The sequence below is a fragment of the Babylonia areolata genome, chromosome 24, assembly GCF_041734735.1.
Source record: "Babylonia areolata isolate BAREFJ2019XMU chromosome 24, ASM4173473v1, whole genome shotgun sequence".
NCBI lineage: Eukaryota > Metazoa > Mollusca > Gastropoda > Neogastropoda > Buccinidae > Babylonia > Babylonia areolata.
In genome coordinates, this window is record NC_134899.1 from 7,674,111 (window position 1) to 7,691,105 (window position 16,995).

Genomic DNA, 16,995 nt, shown 5'->3' on the forward strand with positions numbered 1-16,995 from the left:
ATATAATGTCATGCTCAGAATAGTGGAAATTGCCTATTACCGGCAATGGGCAAAGCAGCCTGTGCACATTGGGAGTGGATGCAAGTACATTTTTTTCTCTCAGTCCATATTTGTGTGTATATGTGTGTGTGTGTGTGTGTGTGTGTGTGTGTGTGTGTTTTGTGTGTCTTCATTTTCAGTGGATAAAAACAAGGGTTGAAACTCATGGTGGCGTAAAATTGACAGAAGTAAAAATAATTTCACTTGAAATCTCTCTCCCTCACTCTCTCATTCTCTGCCTGTTAATGTCTGTGACTGTGTGTGTGTGTTTGTGTGCATGCGTGCAATTGATCCAAGTGAGTGATTGATAAAGACATGAAAGACACAGAGGGAGAAGGGAGAGCATAAAACTCAGTCTTAACTCTCCATCTGGATGACTTTGCGTAATGATGTCCGAAAACTTGATGGTAGATTTGGTTTCACTTCACCGTTGTTTTGTTTTGATTTTTTTTTTTCATTTTTCAGTTCTCACACCTGGACTGAAACATCTGGATATAGTCCCTTGTCACATTTGCAAATATATAGATATATATCATTTGTTTACTTCTGTTTTGGTTCTTTTCTCTCCCCCTTGTCCACATGCAACTAGAGCATCTTTTGTAACTAATAACAAATCTACCAGTGTGACAGAAATTGAAGAAACTTAAATGGATCCATATTGCAGCCAGCAAGTACAAGCTTTTCGACTGTTCCAAAGTAAAAATGTCATATTGTTTCAAAACTTCATTAGTTATAGTCCTTTGGCAGCTTCCTGGCATTCTCCTTTGAAAATCTGAAACTGGTCTTATCCTTTGAAAATCTCACTTTAATCAATGCTTGCACATTCTGATGATTCTCTATTGTGAATTAACCAAAGATGCTAATCATTATTCTTGAATTGTTGCGCAGTTGCATTTTCAAACTCATTGGCTATGCTGATCCACACAAACAACTGTGAGAAAGCAATACTGACAATGAAAATGTCAGCTGATTTCATGTTCAGAGAGATGCGTGACGCTCCCTGGAATGAGTCGGATGTCATAATCATTTTCATTTTTGCTTCTTATTCAAACAGTTGCTTTTTTTTTTTTTTTTTTTTTGCGGTGAAGGGTCATATATGTCAAATGCTGAAATAAGAACTCTTGCCAATCCAAGCTTACCATGCCAAAAAAGTCATGCGACTGAAAGTCTGTTAGTTGACTTCATTATCTCTTGCAAAGTATGTGATGTCTACCACCGGTAATGCACAATGTTGATCGCTTTCCCATTATTGGTAATGCGCAAAATTTTGTTGCTAAGAATGCACAAGCCACTTTATTCATTACTGGTAATGGGCAGAAACCGTTGCACATTACTGGTAATGCACAAATTATTGCTATTGATGTATATGTATCATTGTGTATACTGTGGTAAAATGATCATGACTCATATAATGATATATAATTATGTTTGCTTATTTCTATACTAGTATTTTATGCAGCATTTTATTTTTTCTATTTATCATCTTATCATTTATTTTTAATTCATTTTAAACATGTCATTATCATTATTAATGCTATTATGAGCATTTACACCTAATCTTGAAAATGAACCCTAGGTGTTTACAAATAAAATGTTTATGTACATATCAAAAAGGAAAAATTGAACACAAGATACCAAACAAACTTGTCTTAATTCTTCCAAGCTATCTTTTCTTTAATAGCCATTGACTGAGCAGGAACATCAAAATATCTTGTCAAAGTAAATTTGTAAGTGTGGAAAGCTAGAAAAAGAGAGAAAAGGTTCCATAATCATATGCCTATGTGTGGGTGGATGGAGTGGAATTGGGAGTGCTCATCTGATTAAGATGTGAGTATTGGTTTTAGAATTTTAATGATAGGGATGGAAACTTGTGCAAGGAGGGTGGAGGGAAGGGGAGGAGAGGGAGGGAGGTTCAGAGAGGGGAGGGTGAGGTGGAGATGAGCATGGGTGAGTGTGGTCACAGATGGGAGGAGAGTAATTGTGTGTGTGTGTGTGTGTGTGTGTGTGTGTGTGATTATATTTTGATATCATTATGTATACTTTCTTAATTTACTTGCAACTTCAGTTAAGTTACATTTTGATTTTATTCTAATGTCCGCACCTGACAAACAGTGAATTTCTGTACTTTGGTATAGACGATAAACCAGTCCATGGTTAAGTGATTATGAGTGATGATGCACTCCATTTTCATTTAAGCCTGAGTGCCCTTTGATCCATCTAGCCATAAAATGATACAAGTATGCTATACCATCATGATTATTTGTATTTATAATTTCATGTAAACCTGCACCTGATTCCACATTCGTTATGACTTTATGTTGACCATTGCCATGGACTGTACAGGAAGCATGTTTTGATGGCAACAGAATGAGTCACTGAAGTAAAAATAGCATGGTTTGGCCTGTACTCCTTTTACCCTGAAAACAAGCTCTCTCTCAGATAAGAGTATGACACACTTACACTTCTGTGTTTAGATATCAGTATCACTGTCTTTCATCCCCCTTGAGCTTATCTGTGTGTCACAGCCTTTATCTCTTTCAGGTTCTCAAGTGATTATCTTCCCACCACACACAAAGGGACGACATTCATCTCAGTGTCTCATAACAATAACTCATTTTTCCATTCAGAACTGTTGCTCCAATGAGAGGACTTAGATTTGTTTGTTCATTCTGTGTTTAAATGTTGCCAAACTTTTTTCTCCACTAGTTTTATTCTTATATATAGCATGCATGGAGAGAGAGAGAGAGAGAGAGAGAGAGAGTCACAATCACTGTCACTGTCACTGTGTCAGCGCATCATTGTGAATCTGACAAGTGAATTATGTTGGTAATGATGTGTGTGTTTGTGCATGCTAATGTTACATGCACATGTGCATATGCATGCACACACACACACACACACACACACACACACACACACACACACACACACACACACACACACACACACACACAGAGACTTACACACACACACACACACACACACACAGAGACTTACACACACACAAAGACTTAAACACACACACTCACTCACTCACTCACTCACACACACACACACACACACACACACACACACACACACACACACACACACACACACACACACACACACACCAGCTGAAAATTTGACATTGACATTCACTTCACAAACTGTTTTTGCTTTGTGCCCATAGGACAGGTATTACATGATTGTGAACAAAGATGGGAACATGGACGACGTTGCAATGTTCATGGGTAATGCTTGGCGTCGACGCACGCCCAAACTGGTACTGAGCGTGATTGGCTCATCACGCTACTTTGTGCCTTGGGAGAATCCCCGGTTTGAGGAAGACTTTCAGGATGGCATTATTGAGGTATGTATGTGATTCTCTGACAATATTATGATTAGGAGTGAAAATAACCTGTTTTAGTCTGTGGCACCAGTTTTTTCATCTCTCCACCTGTTCACCTTGTAGTTTATTTTCCCCTGAGAATTCAGATCAGGAGATCTCAAAAAAGTAACAGTAATTAGTAAAAAGAAAAGATATATGTCATGATTATTTCTTTTTTTTTTTTTATTATCTTAGCTGCTTTGCCCCATGGTCCATGACATTCCAGTGGTATTATCCCAATGATGGTGATCCTGAATTCCTGTACATATCTACGCCGATGCTTGTCTGACGCCATGCCATTGCCAGCAGGGCACACAGAGTTATCACATTGGTGAGATTGCGCACATGCTTTTGTCAGGAACGTTTCGTCGCTTGCAGAGTGACAAAAAAGGTCATATGATGTCATGGGCAGCCCACTACCCTCACTAGCTTTTCCAGGTGTGCACTGCCTTTCTTTGGACAGCTCTTCAGCAGAGTTCATCACATTTTATTTGCATAGATTAAATTTAGAAAAACATAGATTCCTCCGATTGAGATTTGGTGTAAACAAATGACAGAAAGTAGATCATGTAATTTGTGGGGAACCTTGCCTTGAAACAGAATATATAATAATAGATTCCATCAACAGTTGTCCGAAACAACAATTTCCACTTCCCTCTATTTCACAAAGACATGAAAAAGTATGCTTGCTGTGGATAAAATGATGTTTCAAACTGATATTCGGTGTGTCAAGTCTCTCCAAAGTCGAAACCAGATGAGGCTCTGTGTTGAATTCTAAATAGATCAGTTCAAATACTTGAATGGCAGAGATTTGACAAGAAACACGCTCGAAGTAAACATAGAAGATTAAAGCAAATAACTGGTATAATTATAGAACGAAAAATAACTTGTAAACTTGCAAAAATACTCACCAAAATAGTTCAAAATCTTTTTGTGGGAACAGGCGATTTGCACTACTAAATTTTAGCATTTTGGTGATAAAAAAACAACAACCAAAAAGTGACAATGGAGACATGCATGTGCATACTGTTCTCACTAAAAATAACTGGGGAGTCTGGATGAAAATCCGATGAAAGTGGGTCTGCACAACCTTCCTACTATTTCTTTCCTTTGGAGTGGTTGGAAAGACTTTGAACTGAAGATGCACTTCTGTCTCTTGCAATAGCTTAGATGCAGAAAATGCCAACATTAAAGTTTACCAAGGACACACAGAGATACTTAGTCATATGGTATGCAGGCTGACAGTCATATGGTATGCAGGCTGAGAAGTCAAAAGTCAAGGCCATTATTTTGCAAAATTATAAAAGCTTAATAAAAACATATCTTACGTCTGTATGTATATATGTTTTTTCTTTTTTAAAATCAAATTCGTAATTATGACAGGTCATGATTGCAGTGTGACCCCTAAAGAAATTCAAAATCAGAGATAAAAAGTGAAGGTCATGTTAACCCTTTCGCTGCCAGGAAAATAAGATTTCAGTGAAATCTGTTTGCCAGGGTTTCTTCACAAAAAACGGGTATATATTTTCAGAAAATTCTGTGCTCTTTGTTATTGGAGAAAGACCCATAAAAGTATATATTTTCTGAAAGGTAAATGAATAAAGAATACAAAACACATGATGTTTTCCCATTTTATTTATTTTCAGTGACATGCTGTTGTTTTGAAATGAGTGTTTTGTTTTTTGTCACATTTTCAACTTGTTCATTACAAACATTAGTCAGGTAATTTGCACTAAAATATCATTTTCTGGACAAATGGATAATATCTGCACACACAAATAATACTGGAACAACCATAATAAAAAAAAAAGAAGAAAAAAAGAGACAGATACACAATGCATTGTGACTTCTGCAAGTGATAATATGCATGTGGGGCCACACCCCCTCGGTCTCCACGAAAGTTGCACAAAGTTGACAAAATGGGTGTAGCGATGTGTGTTGTGTGCAGTCTTGGGAAAAAAGCTCTGAATGGCCATACACAGACAGTGTTCACTGGGTGCTAATGCTGTTACAAAATGAAGCACAAACACTCCCTGGAGGAGAACACGTTATTGCATCTTCATCTGAAAGAAACCCGGCCAGGAGCATGTTACATATCTGTTAAAATGAAGAGCAGTAATTTTATTCCCTTAACCCCTTTACAGTTTGTTGAAAGAAAACGCAGGAAAGAAAGAACATGAAAGGCACATCCACGCCGTTTAAATGATGAGTAGCAAGCATTTTCAGAGTGTTTTTGGCCTAGGGATTTTCACATTTTCTCCAGCTTCAGGGGGCTATGCCCCCAAACCTCCACTGGAAGCATTACCCCCTGAACCCCCACAGTAGGCTGCAGTAGTCCCCCAGATTCCAGCTTTTCAAAATTCAAACATTTTTCCGATCCCGCCCACGTTAATGCTGCATTGTGTGTAGGGCACTCAGAAGGAGCAGCATGGGAGTAATGATATTGCTTGATATTGCTTTTTAATTTTTTTTATCAAAGGCTGCCAACTCAACAGAGATGTGGATACTGACTGATGGCATGGACATTGGGGTATCCAAGATCATTGGGGATGCTGCTCACAGGGAGATGATACGCCGGAGAAACATTGCTATGAGCCCACTACGCATTCAGAACATCCAAGTAGAACGCCTGCCACACATGAACATCTTTGGAATTGCATCCAAGAGTTCTCTGGTGTATGCTGACATCTTGACAGGACAGGTGAAATGCTTCACATTCTGTATGTGTTGATGTAACAATAATCATTTAGATATTAATGGAATCTTTTTGACTCACTTAAGTAAACAAAGAGAGTCTATGTTATAACCTGGTGTTGTCTCTCTCTCTCTCTCTCTCTCTCTCTCTCTGTGTGTGTGTGTGTGTGTGTGTGTGTGTGTCCATGGTAAACTTGAACATTGCCTTTTTCTCTGGAAATACTTTGTCTGTCAATAACAAATTTGGTTTGAAAATAGAAGGAAAAAATCTTCACAGTCATACCAATAATAGGTTGTAAGTCTCCCGAATTAAGCTGTGTTTCCTATATCATTAACGATTTATTTTGTTGCGGCTATTCACGGATTCTGAAACATCATATTACGGCATCCCAGTTGCAGTAGCGTAGGCTATGCTTGTAAGACGACAGCTTGACCATGTTTTTCTTGTTCACCATTAAGAGGAAATAAATACAAATTCTGGACAGAACACATAGTGACACTAAATACACCATCAACTTGTTTACTGCATATGAATATTCTAATGTGGACACTGAATTAACTAGAATGAGCATAAAAGAAAAATTGAATCGACCGTTTCACTGAGTTTCAGTCAGCCTTATATAGGCTGGTCTGTGCAGATCTTGTTTTTTTTTTCTTGTTCACAATTAAAAGAACAGAAATACAAATTCTGGACAGAACACAGACTACATCATTACGTGTTAACCACATATGAATATTTTCAAGTGGATACTCAATTAACTGGAATGAAGATAAAAGAGAAATTGAAACGACTGTGTAGTACTTTCCCCAGCAAGTGTAACTAAACTTGTCGTACATCTATCTAGAATGTTGCAGTGATGGCAACGTCTCCTTTACTGCTGACTTCAAAGAATTCTTAGATGCCCGAGATATACCAAAATAACATGATCTGAACAGCGTTATAATTTCGAATACCTCAATTGATTTGTCACACATAAAAAAGCATGCATAAATGTTAATTTTTGAACGTCATTGATAGATCCGCAATAGTGCAGCGACTAAGACAAGTTCCTCCCACCTGAACATGCTGGGTTCAGATCTGTTCTCAGGCCTTTTTTTTTTCTTTTTTTTTTTAGCTGAAGCTTTATGATAACAAATACAGAACATATTTTAACGATTACATTTATTTATTTATTTTTTAAAAGTGTATCTCAAGAGTCTTGAAGGCCTTGCCTCTCTTGTCTTACTAAAGAGATAGTTTTGAAATAGTACATGTCCAGCAAACAGGTTGGGGGAATAAATAGTGCTCACCTTATTTAGCAGGATACAGTGAATCAATGATGCATGTATCTGGCTAGTATGCTGGACAGGTGTGTCCCATTAAATGCTTAAATCAATTTGAAATACAATGGACACTGAGGAATAAACGTTTTTGTGTGTCCCATTAAATGCTTAAATCCATTTGAAATACAATGGACACTGAGGAATAAACGTTTTTGTGTGTCCCATTAAATGCTTAAATCCATTTGAAATACAATGGACACTGAGGAATAAACGTTTTTGTGTGTCCCATTAAATGCTTAAATCCATTTGAAATACAATGGACACTGAGGAATAAACGTTTCTGTGTGTCCCATTAAATGCTTAAATCCATTTGAAATACAATGGACACTGAGGAATAAACGTTTTTGTGTGTCCCATTAAATGCTAAAATCCATTTGAAATACAATGGACACTGAGGAATAAAAGTTTTTGTGTGTCCCATTAAATGCTAAAATCCATTTGGAATACAATAGATACTGAGAAAGAAACGTTTTTATTTTGTTTATAAGAGTGATATCATTCTTGCTTTATTTTGCTCAGAACTTTGCATTTGAAGTATAGCCAGAAGAAAGACAAAATGATTATAAATGTTGAAAGGACTCTGCTACTGTGTTACTGTTGCAGACATTGGAAGGGCAGATTGTGGAGAACAGTGGTGGCCACCCTGATGTAAAACTGTTGGAGTTGAACCCTGACCACACACACTTCATTCTCATGGATGATGGAAAAACCCCAGACATTGAGGGACTGCTCAACTTCAGACTGAACCTGGAAATGCGTTTCACCAAACCTGTGGGGAAACCTCGCCGCTATCGTCACTTTGAAAGCTATAACCAGTGTAAGCAGTGTGCTGGTGACAAACATGAAGATGTTCCAGTGAAAAAGTTGCTTTAGTTTGTTTACTGTCTGCTGGAGAAGGCATGTAAAACCATTTTGTTCCTGTAATATATGTGTTGTAACTATGAATTCCTTTGTATACTTCTTGCAGATCAACATTGGACCTTGAACTTATTCAGGCCCATACACAAGAGTAAATGTATAGTTATGACTTTAATTTCTTGTAAATGTCTTCTTCTCCAGTTTCTTTGTTCAACATGTAATCATATTTTTACACATATGTTGGTGTGCAGTGGGGGTTTATGGGGGGGATTCTCACAGTGAGGTATAGTGTTTGTTACATAAATTCCTTCTGTTATTTTCCAAGTGGGGCTCATGGTGACCAAATGGAAAAAAAAAACAACTAGCGAAAGAGCAGAGGGAAGGGGTGGAGGAAGAGTTGGGTGAGGGAGGAGAGAAAGCATAGTTGGATGGTGTGTGTGTATGTGTGTGTGTGAGTGTGTACATGTGTGCATGTATGAGTGTGTGTGTGTGTGTGTGTGTGTGTGTGTGTGTGTGTGTTTTCAAGGTAGAGGAGATCTGTTTTATAACCTTGTTATCTTGTTTCCATATGCAGTATGAAGTGCCAGCTATGGAAAAGGGCTCTGAATGTTATGAATTTTTGCAGGTTCAAAACCCGCTTAAAGAATCATAATTTTTGGACTGTATGGTGATATTTTTTCCCTCAACATTGACCTCATTCCCTCAAGCAAGAGATCAACTCAAGAATTGCGAAGGCCGCCAGGGTCATGTCCAAACTTCACAAGAGGGTGTGGTCAAACAAAAACTTGACGGTGAACACTAAGATGCAGGTATACAGAGTTTGCGTTCTAAGTACCCTACTCTACTCAAGTGAAACATGGACCACATTTTCCGCGCGAGAGAAGAAACTAATGCCCCAGATGCATTCTTGGAATCAGATGGCAGGACAAGATCCCAAACACTGAAGTGCTTGAGCGTGCAGGCTTGTCAGCTATCTTCACCCTTCTGAGTCAACACCGTCTTCGCTGGCTTGGTCATGTTCACCGAATGGATGAAGGCTGCATCCCAATAGATCTGCTGTACGGCGAACTGTCAGAGGGAACTAGGCCCCAAGGTCGCCCCCGACTAAGATTCAAAGACGCTTGCAAACGGGACCTGAAATGTACAGGTATTGATGTGCTGTTCTGGGAAAGCCTTGTGGACTCACATGGACCCTGGAAATTGCCATTCAGAGAGGGGTGAAACAAGCAGAGAGAAGCCAGATTGACCGGCTGATTAGAAAAAGAGCAACACGCAAGTCAAGTTCTGTAAACCAAGCAGCATCTACCTATATCTGTCCCACATGCAGTATAGATTGCCACTCCAGCATCGGTCTACACAGCAACAGCAGGAAGTGCAATGCCCGGCAGTGACTACATTTCTGGTGCATCTATCATCTCTCTAGACGGAAGGAGGCCGACGATGACGATGATGATGACCCTTGTGCATTATACACAAACGAGCCTTATTTGTGAATATAATTGATAACAGAACAGGCAGCCATTTTCTAGCTTATGAAATAGCACAAACTTATAAATCAATATTAGTAAAAGAAAGAAATCAAAGAGCCAAGTTTAGAAAATGCAAAAAATATAAATATAACAGTAAATGCAGTTTGCATATAATTAGGCTTCATTTTTTATTTTTTTGTGCCCATCCCAGAGGTGCAATATTGTTTTAAACAAGATGACTGGAAAGAACTGAATTTTTCCTATCTTTATGCCTAATTTGGTGTCAACTGACAAAGTATTTGCAGAGAAAATGTCAATGTTAAAGTTTACCACGGACACACAGACACACACACACACAGACACTCACACACACACACACACACAGACAACCGAACACCGGATTAAAACATAGACTCACTTTGTTTACACAAGTGAGTCAAAAAAGGATGAATTAATGTTTTGAGGAAGTAAGTTGAAATGTGATTAAAGGTTGCCACACAAAAATAAACGAAAGCTTTCCTACTCACTGTCAGTCGATTGCAGAGCCCAGAGCTGATTCTTTCATGTGTCATTGAGGAGATATTTATGACCCAGTCAGAATAATTCTGAAAACAGAAGGTGCATCCTACAACTTTGTGTTCAAATGGAAAGTGATTGATATTGTAGTTCAGTTGAAAACTATAATTAACAATTTCTGAAAAGCAGGCATCATCATGGCAAATGCAGATGAGACATGTAACCTTCAGCAGAACTAGAACATTGTGGTGCAGCCTTCACCTTTGATGCCAACATGTCAGACAAGACTTTTTAGCTTTTCTTATCAGACACTGAGTTAAGATTTCTGAGACTTCTCACTGTTATGCCGATGAATCTGATTTACATGTGAGGAAGTCTGTTATCCTGTTTCTTTTCATCATTTTCTACAGTTGCAAAAGTTACTGTCTTGAAAGTTCATGATATTGTTGGTTCCTTTCAGCCATCAGCTGCCATTTCAAAGTAATTTTGCAGTTTCACCATATGGATTTATAATTTGACTGCGCCAAACACACAAGTGTGCAGTGTGAATCTATGTAATAACCCAGTGTTTTGGTTATCTCTCCCTGTCTCTCTCTCTCTCTCTGTGCATGCGTGTGTGTGTGTGTGTGTGTGCGTGTGTGTGTGTGTGTGTGTGTGTGTGTGTGTGTGTGTGTGTGTGTGTGTGGTAAACTTTAACAGATTAGTTTTCTCAGGAAATGTTTTGTCTGTCAGTACCAAATTTGGATTAAACAAATAGGTTGTAGGTCTTCCAGGTTAATCCAGATTTCCAAATCATGAACATTTTATTTCATTCAGTTTCTGGTTAATTCTGTTTCACATTCAGATTCACAAGATGTGACTGGTTTGTTTCCAGCTTGTTGCCAGAATCTGTTCTATTTCTTCTCTGCAGTTAAAAGAAAAGAAAAAGAAATGTTGGTCAGAACACACATAATGACACAAGCTACATCATCGACATGTTTATTGCATACACATATTTTAGAAAGGTTACTGAATAAGCTGGAATGAATATACTGAAAATTGTAGTTGAAAGTGCATGAAGGCAGCAATCTTGCCTGAAAAGTTCATCACTGTAGGGATCATTCTGCATATATTAGACCAAGGTACGTTTTTTTTCAGTATCTGAGTGGAAAAGCCATGGAAAAGATTGGAACAGGTATAAAGTTCAACAAATAAGAAGGTATATTGATGAGTTGTTTGGATATTTATGAAATGCAGATCTGATTTGGCTTAGACTGTATAGCACAAACCACATGTTTCAACAGATGTGCACAAAATTCAATTTTTTATGGTGAGCATGAAAACAAGATCTTTATCAGGCTATTCAGCTTATATGTCATTGTCTAACTGCAGTATTTCAATTGTTAACACGAAAGAAAATAACCCTGAAAATAGGAGATTTATGGAAATCGGTTTTGTCTGGAGTGCTAGATTTATCAAAGCTGTAAAAGTGAAGATGAAACAGGATAAGTTCAAAACTTTGATCTAGATCTTTATTATGTAGGAGAACAGGCAGGATGCTCAGAAAATAATTTCGATGAAAGAACAGAACTAAATATTAATTATGTTTATGTACAGGTAGCTTCCCACCCCCCTTCTCCACCACCCATTTGCTGGTTTTGTTCTTGTACTCTTTAAAATCAGTGGGAATCACTTGAAGGCCACACAAGGCAGCAGGGTCAGGTGAAATACCAGCAAGAGAATTGAAAGAATATGCAGGAGAACTGGCACCACTGCTCACTCTGATATTTGATAAGACCTTAATTGAGGGATGTTCCTGAAGACTAGAAACATGCCAGTGTGTCAGCAATCTGCAAGAAGGGGAACAGAAACTGTGCTGCAAACTACAGACCAGTTTCCCTGACCAGTCTCATTTGTAAAATCCAGGAACACATCATCGCCAGCAAAATCATGCGGCACCTAGATCATCACAATATCCTAACGGACTGCCAGCATGACTTCAGGCCGAGAAGAAGCTGCAAGACCCAGCTCCTCACCTTGACACACAAAATAGCCTCCAGCCTGGATAAAGAAATCCAAACAGACATGATTATTTTAGACTTCTCCAAGCCTTTGACAAGGTATCCCACGAATCTCCGTAAGGTCCATCACTACAGAATCAGAAGACTGACGTTCCAGTGGACCAAGGTCTTTCTCACCAACTGCACCCAGCAAGTCATAGTTAATGGTGCAAAATCCGACCTGGGTTACTGTTCAAGGCCCCCTCCTCTTTCTCATATTTATCAACGACCTCCCAGACCAGCTCAAGTCAAGAACCGGATTGTTTGCAGATGACTTTATAGAGAGATCTGCCACAAAGATGACTGCAAACTACTTCAGGAGGATCTGATCACTCTGGCTTAATAGGAAGAAACTTGGGGCATGCAGTTCCACCAGCAAAAATGCAACATATTAACTTGCTCACGATCTTGGAAGCCTGTGATCTTTGATTATCACCTGAAGGGGCACAACCTGGATAGAACATCATTGGCTTCCTACCTTTGAGTTGACCTCAATGAATAACTTAGCTGGAATTCCCATGGTAAAAAAATCACAAAGAAGGCCAATGATATGTTAGGATTTGTCCAGCAAAATTTTAGGACTGTTGGTAGAGAAACGAAAACAAGTGCCCACAACACCATAGTGTGTCCCCTCGTGGAGTACTGCTGCACAGTCTGGAATCCTCACACCAAGGATATCACCAAGAAGCTAGAGTGCCGTTCAGGGAAGAGCAGCGAGATATGTTGCCAAAAATTACTATGACACCACCAGTGGCATCTCATCAGTGCTCAGTGAATTAATTGGAATCGCCTGAATTGTGAAGGAAAAAGTATGAATTATCCATGTTCTACAAAATTGTGACTGGATTGTTTGACATGCCATCAGAACAGTACCTTCGTCCTGGCACTACCCGCACTAGATGCAACCACTCCCTAAAGTTCAGACTAGTTGCCACAACGTACATAGTTGTTTCCCGAGAACTATTCCAGTGTGGAATTCCATGCCAGCATCAGTTGCTGAGGCCCCTTCCTTGGTATCTTTCAGTATGGAGCTTAGCACCCAAACTTTCTGAAACCTCTGAGTAGAGACCATGGATCAAAGTAACGGTAAATGACTGGCTGGAGCTGTGCTGGTCGGTATGATTACCGGGGAGTGCTTTCTAGCCAGAGAGGTCCTTTCTAGATATTGTGAAATAAAGGTCCATGTTCTATCCCCCCCACCCCTCCTCTCTCTCTCTACCCCTCCTCCCCCCAACTTTTTTTTAAGCATTGTGCATGCCCTAGTCACTTGAAGATCTAAACAACACAGGGTGACTAGTAGACTGGAGATAAGAAGCTTCATCTCTTGTTTTTACTTTAAGGAGTGCCTTATGAATTAAAATACAGAAAAGTTGTTGTTGTTTGCCATGAATAAACAAAGCACTTTGATGCTTAGTGTATTATGTGATAATGTTGAGGTAACAGAAGTGCCATGTTACTGAATTGCAATGATTCAATTTTTTCATTGTTGTGTGTATCTTTGTGTTTACAGTGTCACATGATAGGGAGCTCAATCGGGAGTTGGACTCCATGGTGACACCAGTGATAGGTCTGCTGGTGCAGGGAGGGCCTGCAGACATTGACCACATTCTGTGGCTGCTGACAAAGAAGATTCCCGTCGTGGTTATCCAGGGCAGTGGACTGGCTGCTGATCTTGTTTCCTTTGCTTACATACAGATGCAACAAAGGTGGGTTTGTTTACACACTGCAGTTGGCTTTGTGTTTAAAACTTTGCTACATATTAGAAATAACCTGCGTGCATCTTTGATTGTATGTAATGCAGACTCTTTTACTTTGAAACTTTAATGTGTGATGAAAATGTTTTGACTTTTGATTATATAAAATACAAAGTGTTAACTGGCTTCATTCCTGTGATATGCGGTGGCCAGTATGTTATCACTTTTGCAACCGCAGTTTGGCATAGATTCATTTGCATAAAAGATCAGCAGCCCATGCCCATTAACAGAGACTGTTACATACCCACACAGATCTGCATGAGGAAGAGTGATGGCCAAGCCCTTCTGTTTTGTATGTCACAGATTAGTCAGAAAAGGAACTGTTAAAAGAAGGAAGACAATGAAAGGTTTGGAAGGGTTAGAAATACAACATGGAGAAAATAAAGAATTCATATAATGTACATCTGGATGTTGTAACAGCCTGCCATCAGTGTCTGAAACAGTTCCCCTACCCATGACAGTACTTTCCAAAACTCAAAAGCACTACATGTATTTGTAACTTGGAAACATAATGGAGAAGTGAAAAAATCAGTGAAATGTACAGGATTCAAGAGAATAGCTTGCCAAATCACTTCTGTGACAGACACTTGAAACATTGTTTCCGGTTGATGAATTTCATTGCACTCCAAAGCATGTGGTCTCAGTTCATCTTCATTTCTTGAGCAGACTGAACATGCAGCCCCTGGCTGTGGATGCTCCTTTGTAGATATCTGTGTGTGCTGAAGTGGAATAAATGTGTTTATATAAACACTTTAAAAACTTCTTTTGATTAATTTGTACTCTTTTGACAAGGCATGTTTGACATTTATTGATTATGCTTACTTATGGGTATATTTATATATGGTAATAATTGTACAGTTGTTAACGAAGAGTTAACCAAGCGATGTCTGTAGTAACAGGGTGTCCTAAACTTAATGATTTCAGGACAGATGCTGAATATCTGGACACCTACATCAAAGCAGAGCTGATGCGCCGTGTATCTGAGGCGTTTCCTGATGACTTTGTCAATGATGACGTTGCCCGCAACATGTGCCGAGACAAGATCATTGAGTGTGTCAAGCTGGATCACCAGGTGTGTGTGTGTGTGTGTGTGTGTGTGTGTGTGTGTGTGTGTAGAAGGTAGAAGAAGATTTGAGTAGTTGGCATGGCTTAGTGTTAAGAAGTCCAAGGATATCCACCCTTTTTATATGTCCTTTTGTGTGCCTTAGTTTCTGTTATTACTGCAAAGATATTGCATGTTTTTTTGTTAGAATTCTTGTCTTTGAAGATTGAGTCTAGCTTCTCTGTAAATTTTCATGTTTATACTTTTTGTATGCCTCAGTTTCTGTTAATGCTGCTTAGGCATTGTATGTTTTTGTTACAATTCTAAGTCACCGAAGATTGAGTCAAGATTATTTATTTATGCTTTCTGTGGCATTGTCCTTGATCATTTGAAAGCCTTGAGGTTTGTAGTTACCCATCAATCGATTTTGTATGGTCACTCTGTTTCAGTGGCATTATCCTCAAGCTGCTTGCCCTGGAAATTTGACTAATTTGGGTGTCTGTTTATGTAAGTCTTTGAAGGATTAGCTTGGACACTGAAGTTGAGGAAAAATTCATATCTGCTCAGCATCCTAGACTAATCTGTTGTAGATGTGGCAGATGTGGCCTCAAAACTTAAAACTCTTATCTGTGTCTCCAAACAGGGATACAGTTCCTGCTTCTGTCCCTCACCTATTTTTCTTTTTCTTAATCCTCCAAAAGATGAAGTTTCAGACCAGTCATCTTCAGGGAATTATTTGCACCACATACCAATAATGGGCAGATGGTGGCTCTGAACCTGTGAGCATTATGTCATTGTTGGACTTTTTGGTTCTCAGCCAGCCCCACATCAGAGTGGAATGTACTGTGGGCTCAAATGGGAAGACTGGGACCACACAACACTGCAAGGATTTCTGAATGTATTATGAAAAGAGACAAATGCTGCAATGTGATTTGGTCAAATTCTGAGTTGAATGGCTAAGATGTTGGTGGTCCTGTGGCTCTGTAAAATTCTAAATTTTAAACAGTTCATGAATGTGACATTATTAGATAAACCAGATTCTGCTAAAAAGTGCCTTTGTTCATCTTGTAACTTTCAGTGCCAAACTGAATTTGTAAAATAGTACAATTTGAACTTTTAGTCTATCAGTGAACTTGTCTACTCAAATTCAACATGGCGGCCTACCGTGCTCCAACATAAACAGTTCATCAGATTGATTCTCCAGGTGTTTGGCTTCAGTATTCATCAGTCTTTTGAAGCATTATATCCAGTGGTATGTCACTGGACTTATGCTGGGTTCTGTCACAATGACTGAACAGTTCAAGTTTTCAAAAAGTCAAGGTGGTCTTTTTGTGTTCTTCTTCTCTGTTGTCTGTACTCTGTGAATACAGGTACTTGAGACACTTTTGACTTTTCATTATCACCTCAAACATTCTAGATCTTTACCAAACTGGTCACAGTCAGGTCTCCTGAATCTTTGGCATTTGGCCTTCACAATCCCATCTTTATGTGTGGCTGAAAACTACAAGACACAGACTACTGAAGAATGTCCCTCTGTACAGTGACAGGAAAGCTCATAAAATGACGCTACTATTTATCAGTGGACTCCATCCCAACCCTGGTCCTAGGCTCCCAAAGTACCTGTGTGGTATGTGCTCTTTTGCATGCAAGACACTTGTGCTAGCATGTGACGACTGGGGACAGTGGATACACAAGGAATGTGTGGTGATGTCAGCTTCACTGTTCTCAAATCTTGGTGATAGAAGCAACCCATGGTACTGCCCTGTAATAGCAGAAATACTTCAACAAAAATTTACTCCTTGCCAGACCAGAATATCACGACTTCTGCTACGCAAGTACCTGATGTGCATCCTCCCTTTACTCCAGTGGACTATCAGTTCAGAGCTCTTCT

General features: G+C 39.1%; 1 protein-coding gene across 1 annotated transcript in view; it reads left to right on the plus strand.

Annotated features, from left to right (window-relative positions):
• The window catches only part of LOC143299022 (transient receptor potential cation channel subfamily M member-like 2), a 90,253-nt gene that overhangs the window by 1,477 nt on the left and 71,781 nt on the right, over positions 1-16,995 (plus strand). The window contains exons 4-8 of the mRNA XM_076612099.1: positions 3,212-3,391; positions 5,889-6,110; positions 8,030-8,243; positions 13,819-14,014; positions 14,987-15,134. Coding sequence (XP_076468214.1) covers positions 3,212-3,391; positions 5,889-6,110; positions 8,030-8,243; positions 13,819-14,014; positions 14,987-15,134 — 960 coding nt within the window. The remainder of the gene's footprint in view (positions 1-3,211; positions 3,392-5,888; positions 6,111-8,029; positions 8,244-13,818; positions 14,015-14,986; positions 15,135-16,995) is intronic.